Below are 18,652 nucleotides of genomic sequence, written 5' to 3'. Positions count from 1 at the left end.
TTGGTGGGGGCCAAGATGCGTTTTTTGTGACACCCCCCTTCTAACATGTCTTGCATGTCCTGCGCTGCCTGTGATCATCATAGCCAAAACAGTTCAAGTGCTAGAGCCACATTTATAGGAAGAAAATTAATTCAACATGCCACATTGGCTACAGAAACCACCAGAAGCATCTGTTGACCACAGAGAGCGTTTGATTCTTTCTGTTCTCCTCTACCTTTCCTGGCTGGCAAAGTTCCACAATGTTGTCTCTGGTTTTGAATCTGAATTTAGAAAACTGAATATGAATGGATCTGTGAAGTTGCCTTTAGAAAGTTTTCACCCCCCCTGGACTTTTTCCACATCTTTTGTCGTGTTACATTTTGTTGTGTCACCGAGTTGAAAATGGATTAAATTTAGTTTTTTTGGCTCTGTCCATAATGTCAAGTGGAATTATGTTCATGTTTATTTTTTGCAAATTAATTTTAAAAAGGAAAAGCTGACATTAGTCAATCAGTATTCGACCCCCAAGGGCGGTGGTTAAGGGCGCTGTACTGCAGCACCAGCTGTGCCATCAGAGACTCTGGGTTCGCGCCCAGGCTCTGTCGTAACCGGCTGCGACCGGGAGGTCTGTGGGGCGACGCACAATTGGCCTAGCGTTGTTAGGGAGGGGTTGGCCGGTAGGGATGTCCTTGTCTCATCGCGCACAAGCGACTCCCGTGGTGGGCCGGGTGCAGTGCACGCTAACCAAGGTTGCCAGGTGCACGGTGTTTCCTCCGGCACATTGGTGCGGCTGGCTTCCGGGTTGGATGCACGCTGTGTTAAGAAGCAGTGTGGCTTGGTTGGGTTGTGTATCGGAGGACGCATGACTTTCAACCTTTGTCTCTCCCGAGGCCGTACGGGAGTTGTAGCGATGAGACAAGATAGTAGCTACTAAAAACAATTGCTTTCCATGAAAAAGGGGATAAAAAAAATATATTAAAAAAGTATTCGACCCTTTTGCAAGCTGGAATATGTTCAGGAATAAAAATGTGCTCAACAAGTCACGTAATAAGTTGCATGGACTCATTACTGTTTTTTATTTTTATGATTTTTATGATTTTTTTAACAACAACCTCATCTCTGTACCCGACACATAAAATGATCTGTAAGGTCCCTTTCAAACACAGATTCAACCACAAATGGGTTACAGGCAACATTCACACTGAGCTAAAAGGTAGAGCTGCCGCTTTCAAGGAGCGGGAAGCTTATAAGAAATCCCGCTATGCCCTCCGACGAACCATCAAACAGGCAACGCGTCAGTAAGTAACACTCAGCAAGTAACACTGAAACATGCATGAGAGCATCAGCTGTTCCGAACAACAATATGATCACGCTCTCCGCAGCCGATGTGAGTAACAGGTCAACATTCACAGACATATTATCAGGACGTGTACTCCGAACATGCACTGACCAACTGGCAAGTGTCTTCACTGACATTTTCAACCTCTCCCTGTGAGTGGTTTTCCATTGCCTCGCAAAGAAGGGCACCTATTGGTAGATGGGTAAAAGTTATTGTGAAGTTATTAATTACACTTTGGATGCTGTATCAAATTCACTCAGTCACTACAAATATACAGGAGTCCTTCCTAACTCAGCACCGTAACGCTAGCTAATCTTCCTGTGATCCAACACCAATTAACAAGACATTACAAACAACCACAATCAAGACTTCACAAACATTCAACAAGTAGACAATACAGATAATTAAAATACCTGACAGGAAACACATTTAACATTCAGTTGATGCTTTCTATTTCCTGTCCAGTCATATGTTCTATCGGATTAGATGTTCTTTTTTTTTCTTTCTTGAAGGTGGATTTACTTTTTGCCTGAGAAATATGGATGGGTAAAGAGATCCATTCAGCTATGGCTCTATATAAAACTGTAGATTTAAGGCAATTTGTCCTTGGCTTGGGTTGTTTTAGCTGCCCTTAATTTGCCTGTCTGATTTGGTGGTTATGCGTGCTGCTAGTATGTACTAACTGGACTGAAAAATGATGTTTTAAATTTTTTTTTAAATATAACATTCCTAAAGAAAATCAGAAGACTAGATAGGATTTTGTTTTTAACGTGAAGCCATGAGAGATGCTGATGCATTTGGATCATATTCATACGGTTAGAGCAATGAAGAGCTAATCTACCAGCCCTGTTTAGAGCAATGAAGAGATAATCTACCAGCCCTGTTTTGAGCCATTTGGAGCTTTTCTATATCTTTCTTTGCTGCAGATAACCATATAGCCAGACAGTACTCTAAGTGTGATAGGACCAGGGATTCAATCACCTGATTCAGTGTGCTAGATGTTACATACTCTGAACATTTTCTTGTAACAGCAATTCTCTTGCCCGTCTTAATAACAATATCATCTATGTGTTCTGACCATGATAAAGTTGCGTCCAACATGACGCCTGGTAGTTTTGTTTTTTCACTTGCTTTTTCACTTACATATGTTCAATTCATCGACAAATTCAATTGGGGATCATCAGCAAGCATATATTTTGAACCAAATACAATACACTTAGTTTTAGAAATGTTCAACACCAATTTGTTCATATCAGCCCACTCAGACACCATTCTTAGTTCACTGCTCAGTTCAGATAGATATCCAGGATAGATATCCATTCAGGATAGAGCTGCAGACTTAAAACCATAACATTTGAGTTTACCTAGTAACAGTTCATGATCAATTATATCAAAAGCAGCACTGAAATCTAGCAACACTGCACCACCTAACTTCCTGTCATCCATACTCTTTAACCAATCATCTGTCATTTGTGCTAAGGCTGTACTCGTAGAATGCCCTTCTTTGTATGCATGCTGGAAACCAGTTATCCGCCCATTGCATGAGACATAATCCTTGATTTGTACAGATACACATTTTTCCAATAATTTACTTAACACAGGCAGCAAGCTTATAGGGCGACTATTAGGACCAGTGAATGCAGATTTTTTTTATCCTTAGGTAGTGGAATAACCTTTTGACTGTCCAGATTTCTGGGCACTCCCCAGACATCAAGCACTTACTAAAAATATGAGAGATTTGGGTAGATATTTGGTTATCTGTAACTCTAAGCAATTTGGCGTCAAGATTATCTGTACCAGGTGACTTGTAAACCCGAAAGAGACAACAGCATCCTTTCTAACTCTTCCCTTCCTATTTGGTGAAATTCGAACATACATTGCCTCTCCTTCATGATACAATCTTTTATAAGGGCATAATGGCATGGAGCCATCAGTTGGAATCATAGCATTCCTCAACTTGTTCACTTTCAAACAGTTACAGAGTTGAATGACTGTGATAGGAGAAAACTTCTGTACTGGGAGCCTGTACAGAAGAAAGATATTCCAAAACATGCACCCTGTTTGCAACAAGGCACTAAAGTTATAATATGAAATATAAAATGTTACATTCAATTTCAATACCATAATAGAAATTCAAAATTATGGAATTCAAAATACCATTTATGTTGGCACTGACAACGCTCCATATGTTCAGCTGGAGGACACAATGTCGTGCAACGTTCAGCTCGAACAAACACCCCTCTCTGGCATGTAGAATAAGGCATTGTATCAGCTCTATTCATGAAAGTTCAACAATGTTATTTTACTGAACATGGCCCTGATAAAGGATTGGATGTCATTAGTAAAAAAATCCTCAGAAAAACCTAATATTAAACAATCAACTCATTTCCTCAACGAGTCCCTATAGAGTTCACAGCAATCCCTTTCCAGCTAAAACATTTCCTGCATATCGGTTTATTTCCTGGTCTTTTCAATGCAGGCGGTTCAGAGAAGGGTATAAAAGACCAGAGATAAGGGCAGCTCAGTGAATTGTCCTGTGCTTCTGTCACACTGTGTCTCTCTCTCCGTCTCTCATCAAGACTGGTGAGCTAGGCAGCATGGTTCCTCCAGGGTGGACTCTGGTAGCTGTCTTACTTTCTCTTGTCTCAGGTACAGTAGGTGTTCTTTGAAACTTACCTGTGATTAGTTTCTTTATGCATTTTTATCCGGGTTAACTGCTTGTCCCCACTGAAAAGGAATATATAGTAAAAGGAGTTATTCCTGTACAGAATTGTACTCTAGTTTGTATATGGATTGGCTGGCATATTAATATTTTGTTATTTCTAGTTCTAGGCCCAGTTGGTTCTGTTTCAACCTCTGATATCCATCAAAGTAAGTAAAGTACCTTCCTCTAAATTACATATACATAGAAGGCCAGTTTCTCAGACACAGATCAAGCCTAGTCATGTACTAAAAAGCTCTCATGTACTAAAAAGCTCTTTTATAGGAGAATCTCCATTGAGAATGATTTTTAGTCCTGGACCAGACTTAATCCGCATCTGGGAAACCGGCCCATAAAGGGGCAACTCCGACACTTTTCAACCTCATATTCATTAACTCCAGCACCAAACCAGTCTACATATGTGAAAACGATACGTTTCTATGATCTGTGGTTAAAAAGATAACTGTAAGAAGAAAGGTCTTAAAAAATGCTTCACAGGGTAGAATCGCAAGTAAGAAAAGTTTCAAAACCTTTCTTGCCTCCTGCGTCCTCATGAATCTCTTAGTACTTGAAAATCACTGTTTTTAAAACTTTAGATTGCTCATACTGAAACAAAATGTATAGACAAATGTATTAACAATCTGTATGTCAATGTATTTAATTATACATATGTAAATTATAAATATCTAAAGATGTTTAAGCTTTATATTTACATGTATTTAAATGCACATAAATATATTGACATGTTACAAAATTGGCAATTTTTTATATTTCTGCATGTATATTTATATATTTAAGTAAGTGGTGTGGAAATACATTTTGACAGCATGCTGTGGTAGCTAGTAAAATATATTCCCAAAAATATTTCATAAATATATGTTACCATGTAATTTAATTAATGGAAAATGTAGCTTTTTACCTTACATACTGTAGCTAGACTACATTAAAATACAATGCATAAAACTACAAAGTTCAGCACAAAATCACAATAGCATGATGGACAAGGAGCGCTTCAATAATCCTTGTTTTTGTTGCTGAAATAACTTGATCCATTGTTGAATTGTCACTGGAAGCTCGCATCTGAAATATAAGATATAACGTACAAATGACCTCTGTGCACTTAACATCTGTATTTGAAAATGATGTGTTTTAACATCAAATGTATACTTACAATGCAGATTCCTTCACCTCCAGTATTCATTTTTCCGACTCGCAAGTTGACAGTTACCCTGTGGAGAATGAAGAGACAGAGTCAGAGAAACAATTCCACTCAAGATTAAGAATAAATAAGGGGTTCATTTTCATGAACATATTTTCATTTCACTCTGAACTAGATAAACAAATGATACAAAAGACGACATACGTTGACTGGGTCTGTCCATCGGCAGCTGAGGTGCCAGACCAGAACAATCCACTGCAGGAGGGAACATTTTGATTATATTTTGCTAGAAATAATCTAGCTAGCTAGCTAGCCAGTTCTATCAGAGACACCCAACCCTCACTAAAGCTAGCTAGGTTAGCTAGCTACAGTGGTTATTCCTTTAAAAGTTACGTACTATAGCACAGCTTGTGGGGTGCCAGAGAATTCAATTGCGCATTATTTAAGTGTCAGCCATTGTTGCCAGAATGACGCAATTTACCATAATCTGCCACCATCTACCACAAACGGTTGCGGCATAAACTCAAAACATTTAAAGGAAGAACCACTGTAGCAAGCAACACATTGCTTGGCTAGCAAAGATTATTTAACAATAGCTTTGGAAATGAACTTATATCTAATGCGTACATAACATTAACGCTACTGAACTCTACTCAATTTAAATGTTCAAGACAATTGAAAAGGTTGAAAAGTGACGGAGTTTCCCTTTAAATTCCGTTTTTCTATGTGGATTTATTACTGCAACAGACTTTTGACTCGTCTCTGTTTGTTGCCAGATGTGTGTAAGACCTTTGGCAGTGGAGTCGTCCAGATGTTCAACGGAACCGTATTCTACGTCCACTCCACCTGTCCCTTCACGCTGACACGTTTTACTCACAACCGGGTGGACTGTGACATCACCGTGCGTCGAGGTGAAAACGGCCTGCTGGAGTATGTCGAGATCAACGTCAACAAGATCCAGACCCGGATTCTGTACAATGGAACCATCTTCGTCGAGCAGAGAATGTTTGTGTTTTTATTTACTCTATTTTATTCTATTTTAATTCTGTTAAATTATGTCTCGTGATTTACTCGTAAAAAAATATATAACACATAAAGGGGTAGTTACAAAGATCCAGATCTGGACACAGTTCTGGAGTGGGTCTTCAAGATCCTGATAAAGTTAACTGTAAAGCTGGATTCAAAACATGTTCGCTGGATATACTGTATGTATCCTGTATTGAATGTGATTTTTAATCCAATGGTCTTAATCGTGGCCTGTGATGCTGCCAATTACACTATTACTTCAAAGCAAGTGATGACATTGAATAGGGAAATGTCTGTCCTTCACAGTTTTTTGTCGTCTGGGATGACTTGTAACTGTAATTATCTTACATAAGCTGCTAGCTCCAAATGGAATTAATGAATGGATGAATCTGGTTACCTTCACATGCACCAAGGTGATCTTACTATAGTCTATTGCGTAATGCAGTTACAGACACCATTAATCTCAGAGCTCGAGCATGACCAAGTTATTAATTAGATATTTCACCAAATATTAGCTAGATTTTCCTGCCCTTTTCTTCACACCAACAAAATATACAGTCTAAAGTAATCATTAACCTACTTGGCATTGAGGAAGAGGATGATGATGATGGTTGATGACGATTGACTATGACGTGTTTGTCACAGGGTGTCCCTTCCCTACGACCACACCTATCAACATGTGTTCCAGTACGGTACCAACACCAAGCTGAGGAGCACTGTTCTACCTCTGTCTGTCATCTGGAGCAGTGTGGGCGTGGGCATCGACTCTCTCTGGGTGAGTGATCCATGAACAGCTTCAAATACATTGTTGTTACCTATTATTTATTCTCTCATGCTATCCTTAACAAATTTGATTAGGTTCCTGGTGCCGAGATGACCTATTAATACATGATTGATTGACTGGTCCCTGGTCTGTCCTCTAACAGGTGAAACTGGAGCAGAAGCTAGTCCCTGGAATGACTGGACTCTGTGGACGACCAGATATACCAGGTCAATTACCTTATAAACATATTTTTTTATACCTCTTCTAAATATATACAGTAACAGTCAAAACACCTACTCATTCAAGGGTTTTTCTTTATTTGTACTATTTTCTACATTGTAGAATAATAGTGAAGACATCAATATTATGAAATAACACACATGGAATCATGTAGTAAAATAAAAAGCGTTAAACAAATCAAAATATATTTTATATTTGAGATTCTTGAAAGTAGCCACCCTTTTGCCTTGATGACAGCTTTGCACACTCTTGGCATTCTCTCAACCAGCTTCACCTGGAATGCTTTTCCAACAGTCTTGAAGGAGTTCCCACATATGCTGATCACTTGTTGGCTCTTTTCCTTCACTCTGCGGTCCAACTCATCCCAAACCATCTCAATTGGGTTGAGGTCGCCTGATTGTTAAGAATCTAAAATCTAAAATATGTTTTGATTTGTTTAACACTTTTTTGGTTACTACATGATTCCATGTGTGTTATTTCATGGTTTTGATGTCTTCACTATTATTCTGCAATGTAGAAAATAGTAAAAATAAAGAAAAACCCTTGAATGAGTACTGTAGGTGTGGCCAAAATTTTGACTGGTACTGTGTACTGGTAGAGTATATATACATGATATACAGTATATATATATATATATATATATATATATATATATATATATATATATATATATATATATATATATATATATATATACTGTATATATACCCAGACAATTGATATTCAAGAGGCTGTTCACTGTATTTTTCTCCATACTGCATTTTGCAGATTACTTAGACAATCCATATCTACAATTCAACATGATATACAGTATATATATATATATATATACTGTATATCATGTTGATATCCATATCTACAATCCATATCTACAATTCAACATGATATACAGTATATATATATATATATACTGTATATCATGTTGAATTGTAGATATGGATTGTCTAAGTAATCTGCAAAATGCAGTATGGACAGCCTCTTGAATATCAATTGTCTGGGTGCTATAACTACACTTCTTGCTGTTAGCTGTGCGCTAACTACACTTCTTGCTGTAAACTGCACTTTAACTACACTTCAGTGTACTAACTACTCTATATTTTCCTGCAAAATTAGATGACCGTCAGCAATTGATTGCAAAGAGTGTTCATTCAGAGGCCGGGTGCCAGACCGTGGACTCCCTCCGCACGAAGAGCACGGTACATTTCCTGAATTATGCACTTCTTCTTTTTTAACACTAGACTTCTGGTGAATGGTAATGAATGGATCTAAGACATAGAACCCTATCATTTCCTGGCAAGCCTTGATGTTAATATTCCTATATAGATAATGCCATGTTGCTGTAACGTAGGTGATACTGTTTTGAAGTCTGCACTAGTGTTTTACAGTATGATGTACTGTATGTATTATGTGTTACGTAATAGGTCTGTCAGACGTTCCTCTCCAACTACGTTGAATGTCTGCAGGCTAACACAAGCAAATACATAATTCTTTGTCAAGAGAATATTTACGGATATGAAAAAGAGCTTTATGTAGGATGTGCGTTCTACAAAGAAATTGGCCATCGGTGTCAGACCAGCCACGCTTGGAGGACCTTGACAAAATGTCGTAAGTAAATCAGTTCAGAAAAAAGCTGTTAGTTTATAAAGATGTTATGAACAGTTGTAACACATTATAATGACTATTCATCTTGTTAAAGTGATTTGGTCTTTAACAAATTCTTAAAGACTTGTTTGTCTGTCTGTTGCGAAACAGCTGAGTTCAGTTGCCCAGGAGAACTACACTTTGAGGAGCAGGGTGATGCGTTTGTTCCCACCTGTTCCAACCCAGCACCGAGAACCAATAATCAGGACATCACCAGCACCTGTGTCTGCCCCCAAGGTAGGCCTTACACTGTCATAAGGTTTCTTAAAAATATGAATTGTAACTGAGCAGACAATGTTTTAGCAAGCAGATCTGCACTGCTTTTAAAATGACCCTCACATATTAAGCAATCTGCCGGGAGACCATTTTAAACATTATCTTTAGTGTTACAATCACATAAGGTTGATGAGGGTTTTAAATGGCTATGTTTCAGGGCAGGTATTGAATGATCGAGCAGAGGGCCATTACTGTGTCAGTGAGTCAGCCTGCCCGTGTGTGTACGCCGGGAGGAACTATGCACCGAGGGAAGAACGCAGAACTAAATGCCAGACCTGGTGAGAGAATCAGAACTCATGAGTCTATTTTGGACAAGAGCACTATGCGGTTTTAGTCAAAAGTATTGCACTAGAGTATGCAATGCCTTCAGAAAGTATTGAGACCCCTTGACTTTTTTCATATTTTGTTACATTACAGCCTTATTCTAAAATTAAATAAATAAATTAAAAATACTCAACAATCTACACATAATACCCCATAATGACAAAGTGAAAACGGGTTTTAAGAAATGTTTGCAAATGTATTAAATAAAAAATAAATTGATATCGATATTGATATTGATATTGATATCGTCCTGATCAAAATGTAACATGATACTGTCATGCAGGTGAATGAGGACCCAAAAGCGACTTGGCGAAAACAGAGTCTTTAATCCAGTAAAGTAATTCTACAAACATAAGACATAATTCCACTCGTAATGACGAGAACAGACTGGAGACTCGATCAAGAACTGCAGGTTGCCTCGGGAAGGCACTTGAACCTAGCAGACTCAGACACCTGCTCTCCACGCAGCATCTGAGGGAAACACGACACGACAGGGCGATACACAGACACAGCACGGTGAACAATAGACAAGGATCCGACAGGGCAGAAACGGAAAACAAGGGGAGAAATAGGGACTCTAATCAGGGAAAAGAATAGGGAACAGGTGTGGGAAGACTAAATGATTGATTAGGGGAATAGGAACAGCTGGGAGCAGGAACGGAACGATAGAGAGAAGAGAGAGAGGAAGGGAGAGAGAAAAAGGGGAACGAACCTAAAAAGACCAGCAGGGGGAAAATGAACAGAGGAAAAAGCAAAATGACAAGACAATCTAAGACAAAACATGACAGTACCCCCCCACTCACCGAGCGCCTCCTGGCGCACTCGAGGAGAGGGAACGAAGGATCACCAACCGCCTGTGCCTCTATTGCGGATTTGATGGACATTTTGTCAATTCATGTCCAGTAAAAGGCCAGAGCTCATCAGTAAGCGGAGGGCTACTGGTGAGCGCTACTACTCAGGTCTCTTCATCTAGATCCTGTACTTATGTCGGTCCATCTACGCTGGACCGGTTCGGGTGCTACATGCAGTGCCTTGATTGACTCGGGGGCTGAGGGTTGTTTCATGGACGAAGCATGGGCTCGGAAACATGACATTCCTTTTAGATCTTCGTCACCAAGCTCGTGGAAGAGAGCTCGCGTCAACGGTGTTTCCCTGCTCCGCATCGCAACCATCTCCCTCCTCTGGCTCAGAGACTGAGCCCATGCAGCTGGGAGGTATTCGCATCTCGACTAAGGAGAGGGAACGAAGGATCACCAACCGCCTGTGCCTCTATTGCGGATTTGATGGACATTTTGTCAATTCATGTCCAGTAAAAATAGAGCTCATCAGTAAGCGGAGGGCTACTGGTGAGCGCTACTACTCAGGTCTCTTCATCTAGATCCTGTACTACTATGTCGGTCCATCTACGCTGGACCGGTTCAGACATGCAGTGCCTTGATTGACTCGGGGGCTGAGGGTTGTTTCATGGACGAAGCATGGGCTCGGAAACATGACATTCCTTTCAGACAGTTAGACAAGCCTACGCCCATGTTTGCCTTAGATGGTAGTCATCTTCCCAGTATCAGATTTGAGACACTACCTTTAACTCTCACAGTATCTGGTAACCACAGTGAGACTATTTCTTTTTTGATTTTTCGTTCACCTTTTACACCTGTTGTTTTGGGTCATCCCTGGCTAGTCTGGCATGCAGGTGAATGAGGACCCAAAAGCGACTTGGCGAAAACAGAGTCTTTAATCCAGTAAAGTAATTCTACAAACATAAGACATAATTCCACTCGTAATGACGAGAACAGACTGGAGACTCGATCAAGAACTGCAGGTTGCCTCGGGAAGGCACTTGAACCTAGCAGACTCAGACACCTGCTCTCCACGCAGCATCTGAGGGAAACACGACACGACAGGGCGATACACAGACACAGCACGGTGAACAATAGACAAGGATCCGACAGGGCAGAAACGGAAAACAAGGGGAGAAATAGGGACTCTAATCAGGGAAAAGAATAGGGAACAGGTGTGGGAAGACTAAATGATTGATTAGGGAATAGGAACAGCTGGGAGCAGGAACGGAACGATAGAGAGAAGAGAGAGAGGAAGGGAGAGAGAAAAAGGGGAACGAACCTAAAAAGACCAGCAGGGGGAAAATGAACAGAGGAAAAAGCAAAATGACAAGACAATCTAAGACAAAACATGACAGTTCTGTCATGCAGGTGAATGAGGACCCAAAAGCGACTTGGCGAAAACAGAGTCTTTAATCCAGTAAAGTAATTCTACAAACATAAGACATAATTCCACTCGTAATGACGAGAACAGACTGGAGACTCGATCAAGAACTGCAGGTTGCCTCGGGAAGGCACTTGAACCTAGCAGACTCAGACACCTGCTCTCCACGCAGCATCTGAGGGAAACACGACACGACAGGGCGATACACAGACACAGCACGGTGAACAATAGACAAGGATCCGACAGGGCAGAAACGGAAAACAAGGGGAGAAATAGGGACTCTAATCAGGGAAAAGAATAGGGAACAGGTGTGGGAAGACTAAATGATTGATTAGGGGAATAGGAACAGCTGGGAGCAGGAACGGAACGATAGAGAGAAGAGAGAGAGGAAGGGAGAGAGAAAAAGGGGAACGAACCTAAAAAGACCAGCAGGGGGAAAATGAACAGAGGAAAAAGCAAAATGACAAGACAATCTAAGACAAAACATGACAGATACTCATTTATTTCTCCACAGTATGTGCTACAATGGCAAGTGGATATGCTCTCAGAACAGCTGCCCTAGTAGGTGTGTGATTGAAGGGCAGTTTGTGACCACGTTCGATGGGAAACAGTATACCCTTCCTGGTAAATGCACATACATGGCCTCCAAGGTAAATCAATAGATTTTAATCTCACAGCACGATGGTAGTTTTGAGTTGTACTCATACAGTACTTTCACCTAAAGTACTAACTTCCCTTATTCTTTATGAATGAAATAAAACAGGGTTTTAATTGGACGATATCCATACATTTTTCTGAGACGACGTCCTCCATCCAAAACGTGTTTCTTCAGATTTACCAGGTACAGTTTGTCTGCTTGTAACCTTTGCTTCCCCTTTTACATTCAACGTCTCTTTATGATGATCAACAACATCTAAAGCACTTTTTTGTTTGCCAATTACAGCATACCTACAGATTCTCTCACAACAGTGTACAGTTTGAGAAAGAGGAAATCCAAGAGCTACATCAGTCAGACAACGCCATGGTGTTCTGGCAGTCATCCATGTATGTCCAGGTATTGACATCCTTTGGCATGAAGATGCAAGTACAGACGTCTCCAGACCTCCAGCTCTATATCACTCTACCACAGAGTGAAGTAGGGGAGCCAGAAGGTACTTTGCTTTCATCGTGACAATGGTTCTGCATGATATACGTATTATCGCTATGTATCGTCATCGTTATCATTGTCATAGCAGTAGTTAAGTCACATTGACTGAATCCTGTGAACGAACAAACAAATGATGTCATGTATCTGCTCATTTTTGTACTGTAAAATAAAGTGGTAACGTTCCTTTTTTTTACTAGGACTTTGTGGAAACTACAACACTGATACCACTGATGATTTCACCACAAGCAGTGGTATCGTAGAAAATGCAGCGGAACCGTTTGCGCTGTCCTGGAGTGTAGGGGACTGTCCCGTTAACATACCCAAAGTCTGTATCAACACCGACAACGGTAAAGTCCCTCTGAAGGCTTCATGACTTACAAAATAGGTCCTCACATGCGTTCAGTAGGTTTTCCTATGAAGGAAATGAATCCGTTTGTTTGAATAGCTTCATGAAAACAATGCATGTGGTGACAATGTGTTTCCCCTTGACATAGTATTATCGCTCTTTGTTGGTACATTACATTGTCTACATGACATTTAAGAATTAGGGGGAATGTGAATGCCTCTTGCAATACGACATTGTGTAGAAATGGGATTGTCTAAGTGCTTCTAACTCTAACCTATGGACTATTGCCTCTCAGAAATATTTGCAGACGAGAAGTGTCACACCTTGAGAGACCCCGGTGGGATTTTCGCCAAGTGCTACGATCACGTGCCTACTGACAATTACCACAAGGCAAGGATCAACTAATACCAAACAAAATCTCGAGAACTTTTTATACATTGATTTTAAGGTCAAACAAAAATTCATATTTTTGAATTGGTATTTACCTTGTAATTGAACTAGGAAATGATGATGTAACAATGTTTTGTGATCATTTGTGACTTCATGTTTTGCAGGCTTGTATCCAGAGAACGTGTACCTGTGGAACTGGGCTGCAGCAGTGTTTGTGTGTGGCCCTGGCAAATTATGCCAAAGCCTGTGCCAACCAGGGCATCACAGTGGGTGACTGGAGAAGGGCCACCAACTGCAGTGAGTAACACCCATAGAATTAGCAATTGGACGACTAGAATGGACATGAAGCTTCTTATGACGGTGTAAATGGTCAGACATTTTGGTAAGCTTACTGTGATACCATATTGTGTAAAACAATATATTTGAATATTATTTGCACAGTATGTTTGTTAGGTGGAATGATTCGAATAATGTTTCTAATTTACATTCCATACAAACAATGCAGTCAATCCACAGCCATACACTGGCTGAAATGAGATTAATAGGACTTAGACAAGTTGTAAATGCAAACAAGTACTGATATTGTATCATATAATAACAGCTTTCCAAGAAAACAAACATTGAGGAATGTATTGTCTGGCAACATATATTTTCTAGGCTATTTATACAGAAAATTGTTATAAAACCCGTGTACACTGTATTTACAAGACAATATTTTAGATTGACAATAATTATATTACACAATTTCTGATATACTGTATCACGTTACTTTTATTTCCCTGCATAAGTAAAAGCAGGAAATGCATCAACTGCTTCTCTACTCTGCCATTCATTCCAATTACACTGGTTTGGATTTCTCTCTGACCAATATTTCTGCCATTTTCTGTAAATGTTTAACATGAATGTCATTTTGGATTTCTCTCTGACCAATATTTCTGCCATTTTCTGTAAATGTTTAACATGAATGTCATTTTGGATTTCTCTCTGACCAATATTTCTGCCATTTTCTGTAAATGTTTAACATGAATGTCATTTTGGATTTCTCTCTGACCAATATTTCTGCCATTTTCTGTAAATGTTTAACATGAATGTCATTTTGGATTTCTCTCTGACCAATATTTCTGCCATTTTCTGTAAATGTTTAACATGAATGTCATTTTGCATTTCCAGCGGTACCGTGTGAGAACAATCAGAGGTTTGACTACGAAATGCAGGCGTGCAACAGCACCTGTCTCTCCCTATCCCGGCCAGACCCCAGGTGTGGGGTGGAGGATGCACCTGTGGAGGGCTGTGGCTGCCTGGAGGGCACTCATCTGACCGGGGACACCTGTACCCCGAAGGCCCAGTGTCCATGTCACCATCAGGGAGGAGTCACACCACCAGGACCTGTTGCCATCGATGGACGACAGTGGTGAGTTCCTCTTACATACAGCTATGGAGGTGTCATTACCGATGACAGTCTCGGCATAAATCATTTGACTCTTGCACAAAAAAAACAGGAGATCCTATTACAGAACTTGCTACGTTTTGTTGGTATTATCGTTATTACGTTTATTTTGAACGGCAAACCATAAGTCTCAGTACACTTGAGAAAAGACGCGTTGGACCAGATTTATTCAACAGCTAATTTCCATCTGCAGTCCCCGGCATGGTAACATATAACAAAGAAAATACATTATATATACGAACAGACAACATAGAAACGGACACATTTTTGTGTTCTTCTTAGGAATAATAACAAAAACCGAGGTCAGGATATACAGATATGTTTACAGACCAAGGTCAAGATATTGCACGTAATGACACATTGCTTTTGGAACCATGAGTTGTAAAAAACAGCAAAAAACAAAAACAAACAGCAAAGAAAAAGTTTCAAACTTGTTTCAAACTTGATCTTCTTTATACCGCTTTTTGTGTAAAAGCACTGACACTATAGTCAGCATTTTTGGTTTTCTGGTAGTTGGTTCCAGTGGTGAACAGCTTTAAAGAATGCAGATCGGGCAAGAATTCACACACGGGAACTCTACAGTTCCCATTCACTTCTCCCCTAGTATGTGGCTGTATACATTACCTTGCAAAAGTATTCATCCCCCCTTGGTGTTTTTCCTATTTTTTTGCAATTACAATTTGTCATTTAAATGGATGTTTATTTGGAATTCATGTAATGGACATTCAAAAAAAAATAGTCCAAATTGCTGAAGTGAAAAAAAGTACTTAAATAATAAAATAAAAGATGAAATATAAAAGATGAAAGAAGTGGCGCGTGCTTATGTATTCACCCCCTGTGCTATGGAGCCGCTAAATAAGATCTGGTGCAACCAATTGCCTTCAGAAGTCACATTATTAGTTAAATAAAGTCCACCTGTGTGCAATCTAAGTGTCACATGATCAGTCACATGATCTCAGTGTATTGTCTTCGCTCGGGCAGCCTTTATGGGGCTTGTACAGCTGGTGAGCAATCAGCCCCAATTAGTCCTGGGCGGAGAGCCCGTCCAGCCCTGGAACATCCAGCAGATGGAGCCATCGCCTCGTGATTTATACTCCGTCTGTCACCAGGCCTCGACGAGTCTCCCCCTGGTGGCTGACCTGCTGTACATATACACCTGTTCTGAAAGGCCCCAGAGTCTGCAACACCACTAAGCAAGAGGCACCACCAAGCAAGCGATGCCATGAACAAAGTTGTGGAGAAGTACAGATCAGAGTTGAGTTCTAAAAAAAATATCAGAAACTTTGAACATCCCACGGAGCACCATTAAATCCATTATTAAAAAATGCAAAGAATATGGCACCACAACAATCCTGCCAAGAGCGGGCCGTCCACCAGAACTCACGGACCAGGCTACAAGACCATGGTGCTTGCCTACGGAGCTGTGAGGGGAACGGCACCTCAGTACCTCCAGGCTCTGATCAGGCCCTACACCCAAACAAGGGCACTGCGTTCATCCAGCTCTGGCCTGCTCGCCTCCCTACCACTGAGGAAGTACAGTTCCCGCTCAGCCCAGTCAAAACTGTTCGCTGCTCTGGCTCCCCAATGGTGGAACAAACTCCCTCACAACGCCAGGACAGGGGAGTCAATCACCACCTTCCGGAGACACCTGAAACCCCACCTCTTTAAGGAATACCTAGGATAGGATAAAGTAATCCTTCTCACCCCCCCCCTTAAAAGATTTAGATGCACTATTGTAAAGTGGCAGCTCCACTGGATGTCATAAGGTGAACGCACCAATTTGTAAGTCGCTCTGGATAAGAGCGTCTGCTAAATGACTTAAATGTAATGTAAATGTAAATGAGGGCATTAATCGGAGAGGCAACAAAGAGACCAAAGATATCCCTGAAGGAGCTGTTCATAGGACCACTTTAAGTCGTACACTCCAAAGCTGGCCTTTACGGAAGAGTGGCCAGAAAAAAGCAAACACTTTTGGTGTTCATCAAAAGGCATGTGGGAGACTCCCCAAACATATGGAAGAAGCTACTCTGGTCAGATGAGACTAAAATTGAGCTTTTTGGCCATCAAGGAAACGCTATGTCTGGCGCAAACCAAACATCTCTCATCACCCCGAGAACACCATGTTTTTCATTGACAGGGACTGGGAAACTGGTCAGAATTGAAGGAATGATGGATGGTGCTAAATACAGGGAAATTCTTGAGGGAAACCTGTTTCAGTCTTCCAGAGCTTTGAGACTGGGACGGGGGTTCACCTTCCAGCAGGACAATGACAACACTGAAGTGGTTTAAGGGGAAATCTATTTAAATGTCTTGGAATGGCCTTGTCAAAGCCCAGACCTCAATCCATTTGAGAATCTGTGGTATGACATAAAGATTGATGTACACCAGCGGAACCTATCTAGCTTGAAGGAGCTGGAGCAGTTTTGCCTTGAAGAATGGGCAAAAATCCCAGTGGCTAGATGTTCCAAGCTTATCGAGACATACCCCACGGAGGCGCTCCGCACCGCTAAAGCTAACTCTCTCTCCTCTGCTCTCATCCTTCTAGACCTATCGGCTGCCTTCGATACTGTGAACCATCATTCTAGACCTATCGGCTGCCTTCGATACTGTGAACCATCAGATCCTCCTCTCCACCCTGTGAACCATCAGATCCTCCTACCAGGTGGCCACCCTCTCCACCACTGGTGTCCCCAGGGCTCTGTTCTAGGCCCTCTCCTATCTCGCGTCACTTGGCTCTGTCATAACCTCACATGGTCTCTCCTATCATTGCTATGCAGACGACACACAATTGCGTGCTACCTGACAGGTCGGATCACCATCCTACCAGGTGGCGTGGCGAGAATCTGTCTCCTCACCAGAGCGCTAAATACCTGTAGGTTCATGCTCTACAACATCCGCAGAGTACGCATCTCTGATGAACATGTCTGGCAGACATATCAGTGTGGATAATGACGGATCACCATCTCAAGCTGAACTTCGGCAAGGCCAGACTGCTCTTCCTCCCGGGGAAGGACTGCCCGTTCCATGATCTCGCCATCACGGTTGACAACTCCATTGTGTCCTCCTCCCAGAGCGCTAGAACCTTGGCGTGATCCTGGACAACACCCTGTCGTTCTCAACTAACATCTGCCTCACACAGGAAGCGGCGCAGGTCCTAATCCAGGCACTTGTCATCTCCCGTCTGGATTACTGCAACTCGCTGTTGGCTGGGCTCCCTGCCTGTGCCATTAAACCCCTACAACTCATCCAGAACGCCGCAGCCCGTCTAGTGTTCAACCTTCCCAAGTTCTCTCACGTCACCCCGCTCCTCCGCTCTCTCCACTGGCTTCCAGTTGAAGCTCGCATCCGCTACAAGACCATGGTGCTTGCCTACGGAGCTGTGAGGGGAACGGCACCTCAGTACCTCCAGGCTCTGATCAGGCCCTACACCCAAATAAGGGCACTGCGTTCATCCATCTCTGGCCTGCTCGCTTCCCTACCACTGAGGAAGTACAGTTCCCGCTCAGCCCAGTCAAAACTGTTCGCTGCTCTGGCTCCCCAATGGTGGAACAAACTCCCTCACGACGCCAGGACAGCGGAGTCACCACCTTCCGGAGACACCTGAAACCCCACCTCTTTAAGGAATACCTAGGATAGGATAAAGTAATCCTTCTC

The 18,652-nt window shown here is 41.5% G+C and overlaps 1 protein-coding gene and 1 long non-coding RNA gene across 2 annotated transcripts in view; one reads left to right on the top strand and one right to left on the bottom strand.

Annotated features, from left to right (window-relative positions):
- The first annotated feature begins 3,829 nt into the window (after nt 1-3,829).
- LOC123994716 (mucin-19-like) overlaps nt 3,830-18,652 on the top strand; it is a 30,320-nt gene continuing 15,497 nt past the window's right edge. The window contains 16 exon segments of the mRNA XM_046297640.1: nt 3,830-3,967; nt 4,145-4,189; nt 5,955-6,183; nt 6,850-6,979; nt 7,131-7,194; nt 8,321-8,403; nt 8,629-8,812; nt 8,960-9,085; nt 9,282-9,402; nt 12,183-12,318; nt 12,432-12,509; nt 12,612-12,819; nt 13,013-13,162; nt 13,457-13,551; nt 13,716-13,848; nt 14,722-14,962. Of these exon segments, the coding sequence (XP_046153596.1) occupies nt 3,916-3,967; nt 4,145-4,189; nt 5,955-6,183; nt 6,850-6,979; nt 7,131-7,194; nt 8,321-8,403; nt 8,629-8,812; nt 8,960-9,085; nt 9,282-9,402; nt 12,183-12,318; nt 12,432-12,509; nt 12,612-12,819; nt 13,013-13,162; nt 13,457-13,551; nt 13,716-13,848; nt 14,722-14,962 (2,075 nt within the window). The 5' untranslated portion in view covers nt 3,830-3,915.
- On the bottom strand, nt 4,919-5,753 carry LOC123994719. Its single transcript, XR_006831699.1, has 3 exons — nt 5,383-5,753; nt 5,191-5,248; nt 4,919-5,099 (listed from the first exon to the last, which is right to left on the bottom strand). It is a non-coding gene; the product is annotated as an uncharacterized LOC123994719 (long non-coding RNA).

Source organism: Oncorhynchus gorbuscha, linkage group LG14 (genome assembly GCF_021184085.1).
Source record: "Oncorhynchus gorbuscha isolate QuinsamMale2020 ecotype Even-year linkage group LG14, OgorEven_v1.0, whole genome shotgun sequence".
NCBI classification, from domain to species: domain Eukaryota; kingdom Metazoa; phylum Chordata; class Actinopteri; order Salmoniformes; family Salmonidae; genus Oncorhynchus; species Oncorhynchus gorbuscha.
This window is presented reverse-complemented; position numbering and strand designations above follow the sequence as displayed.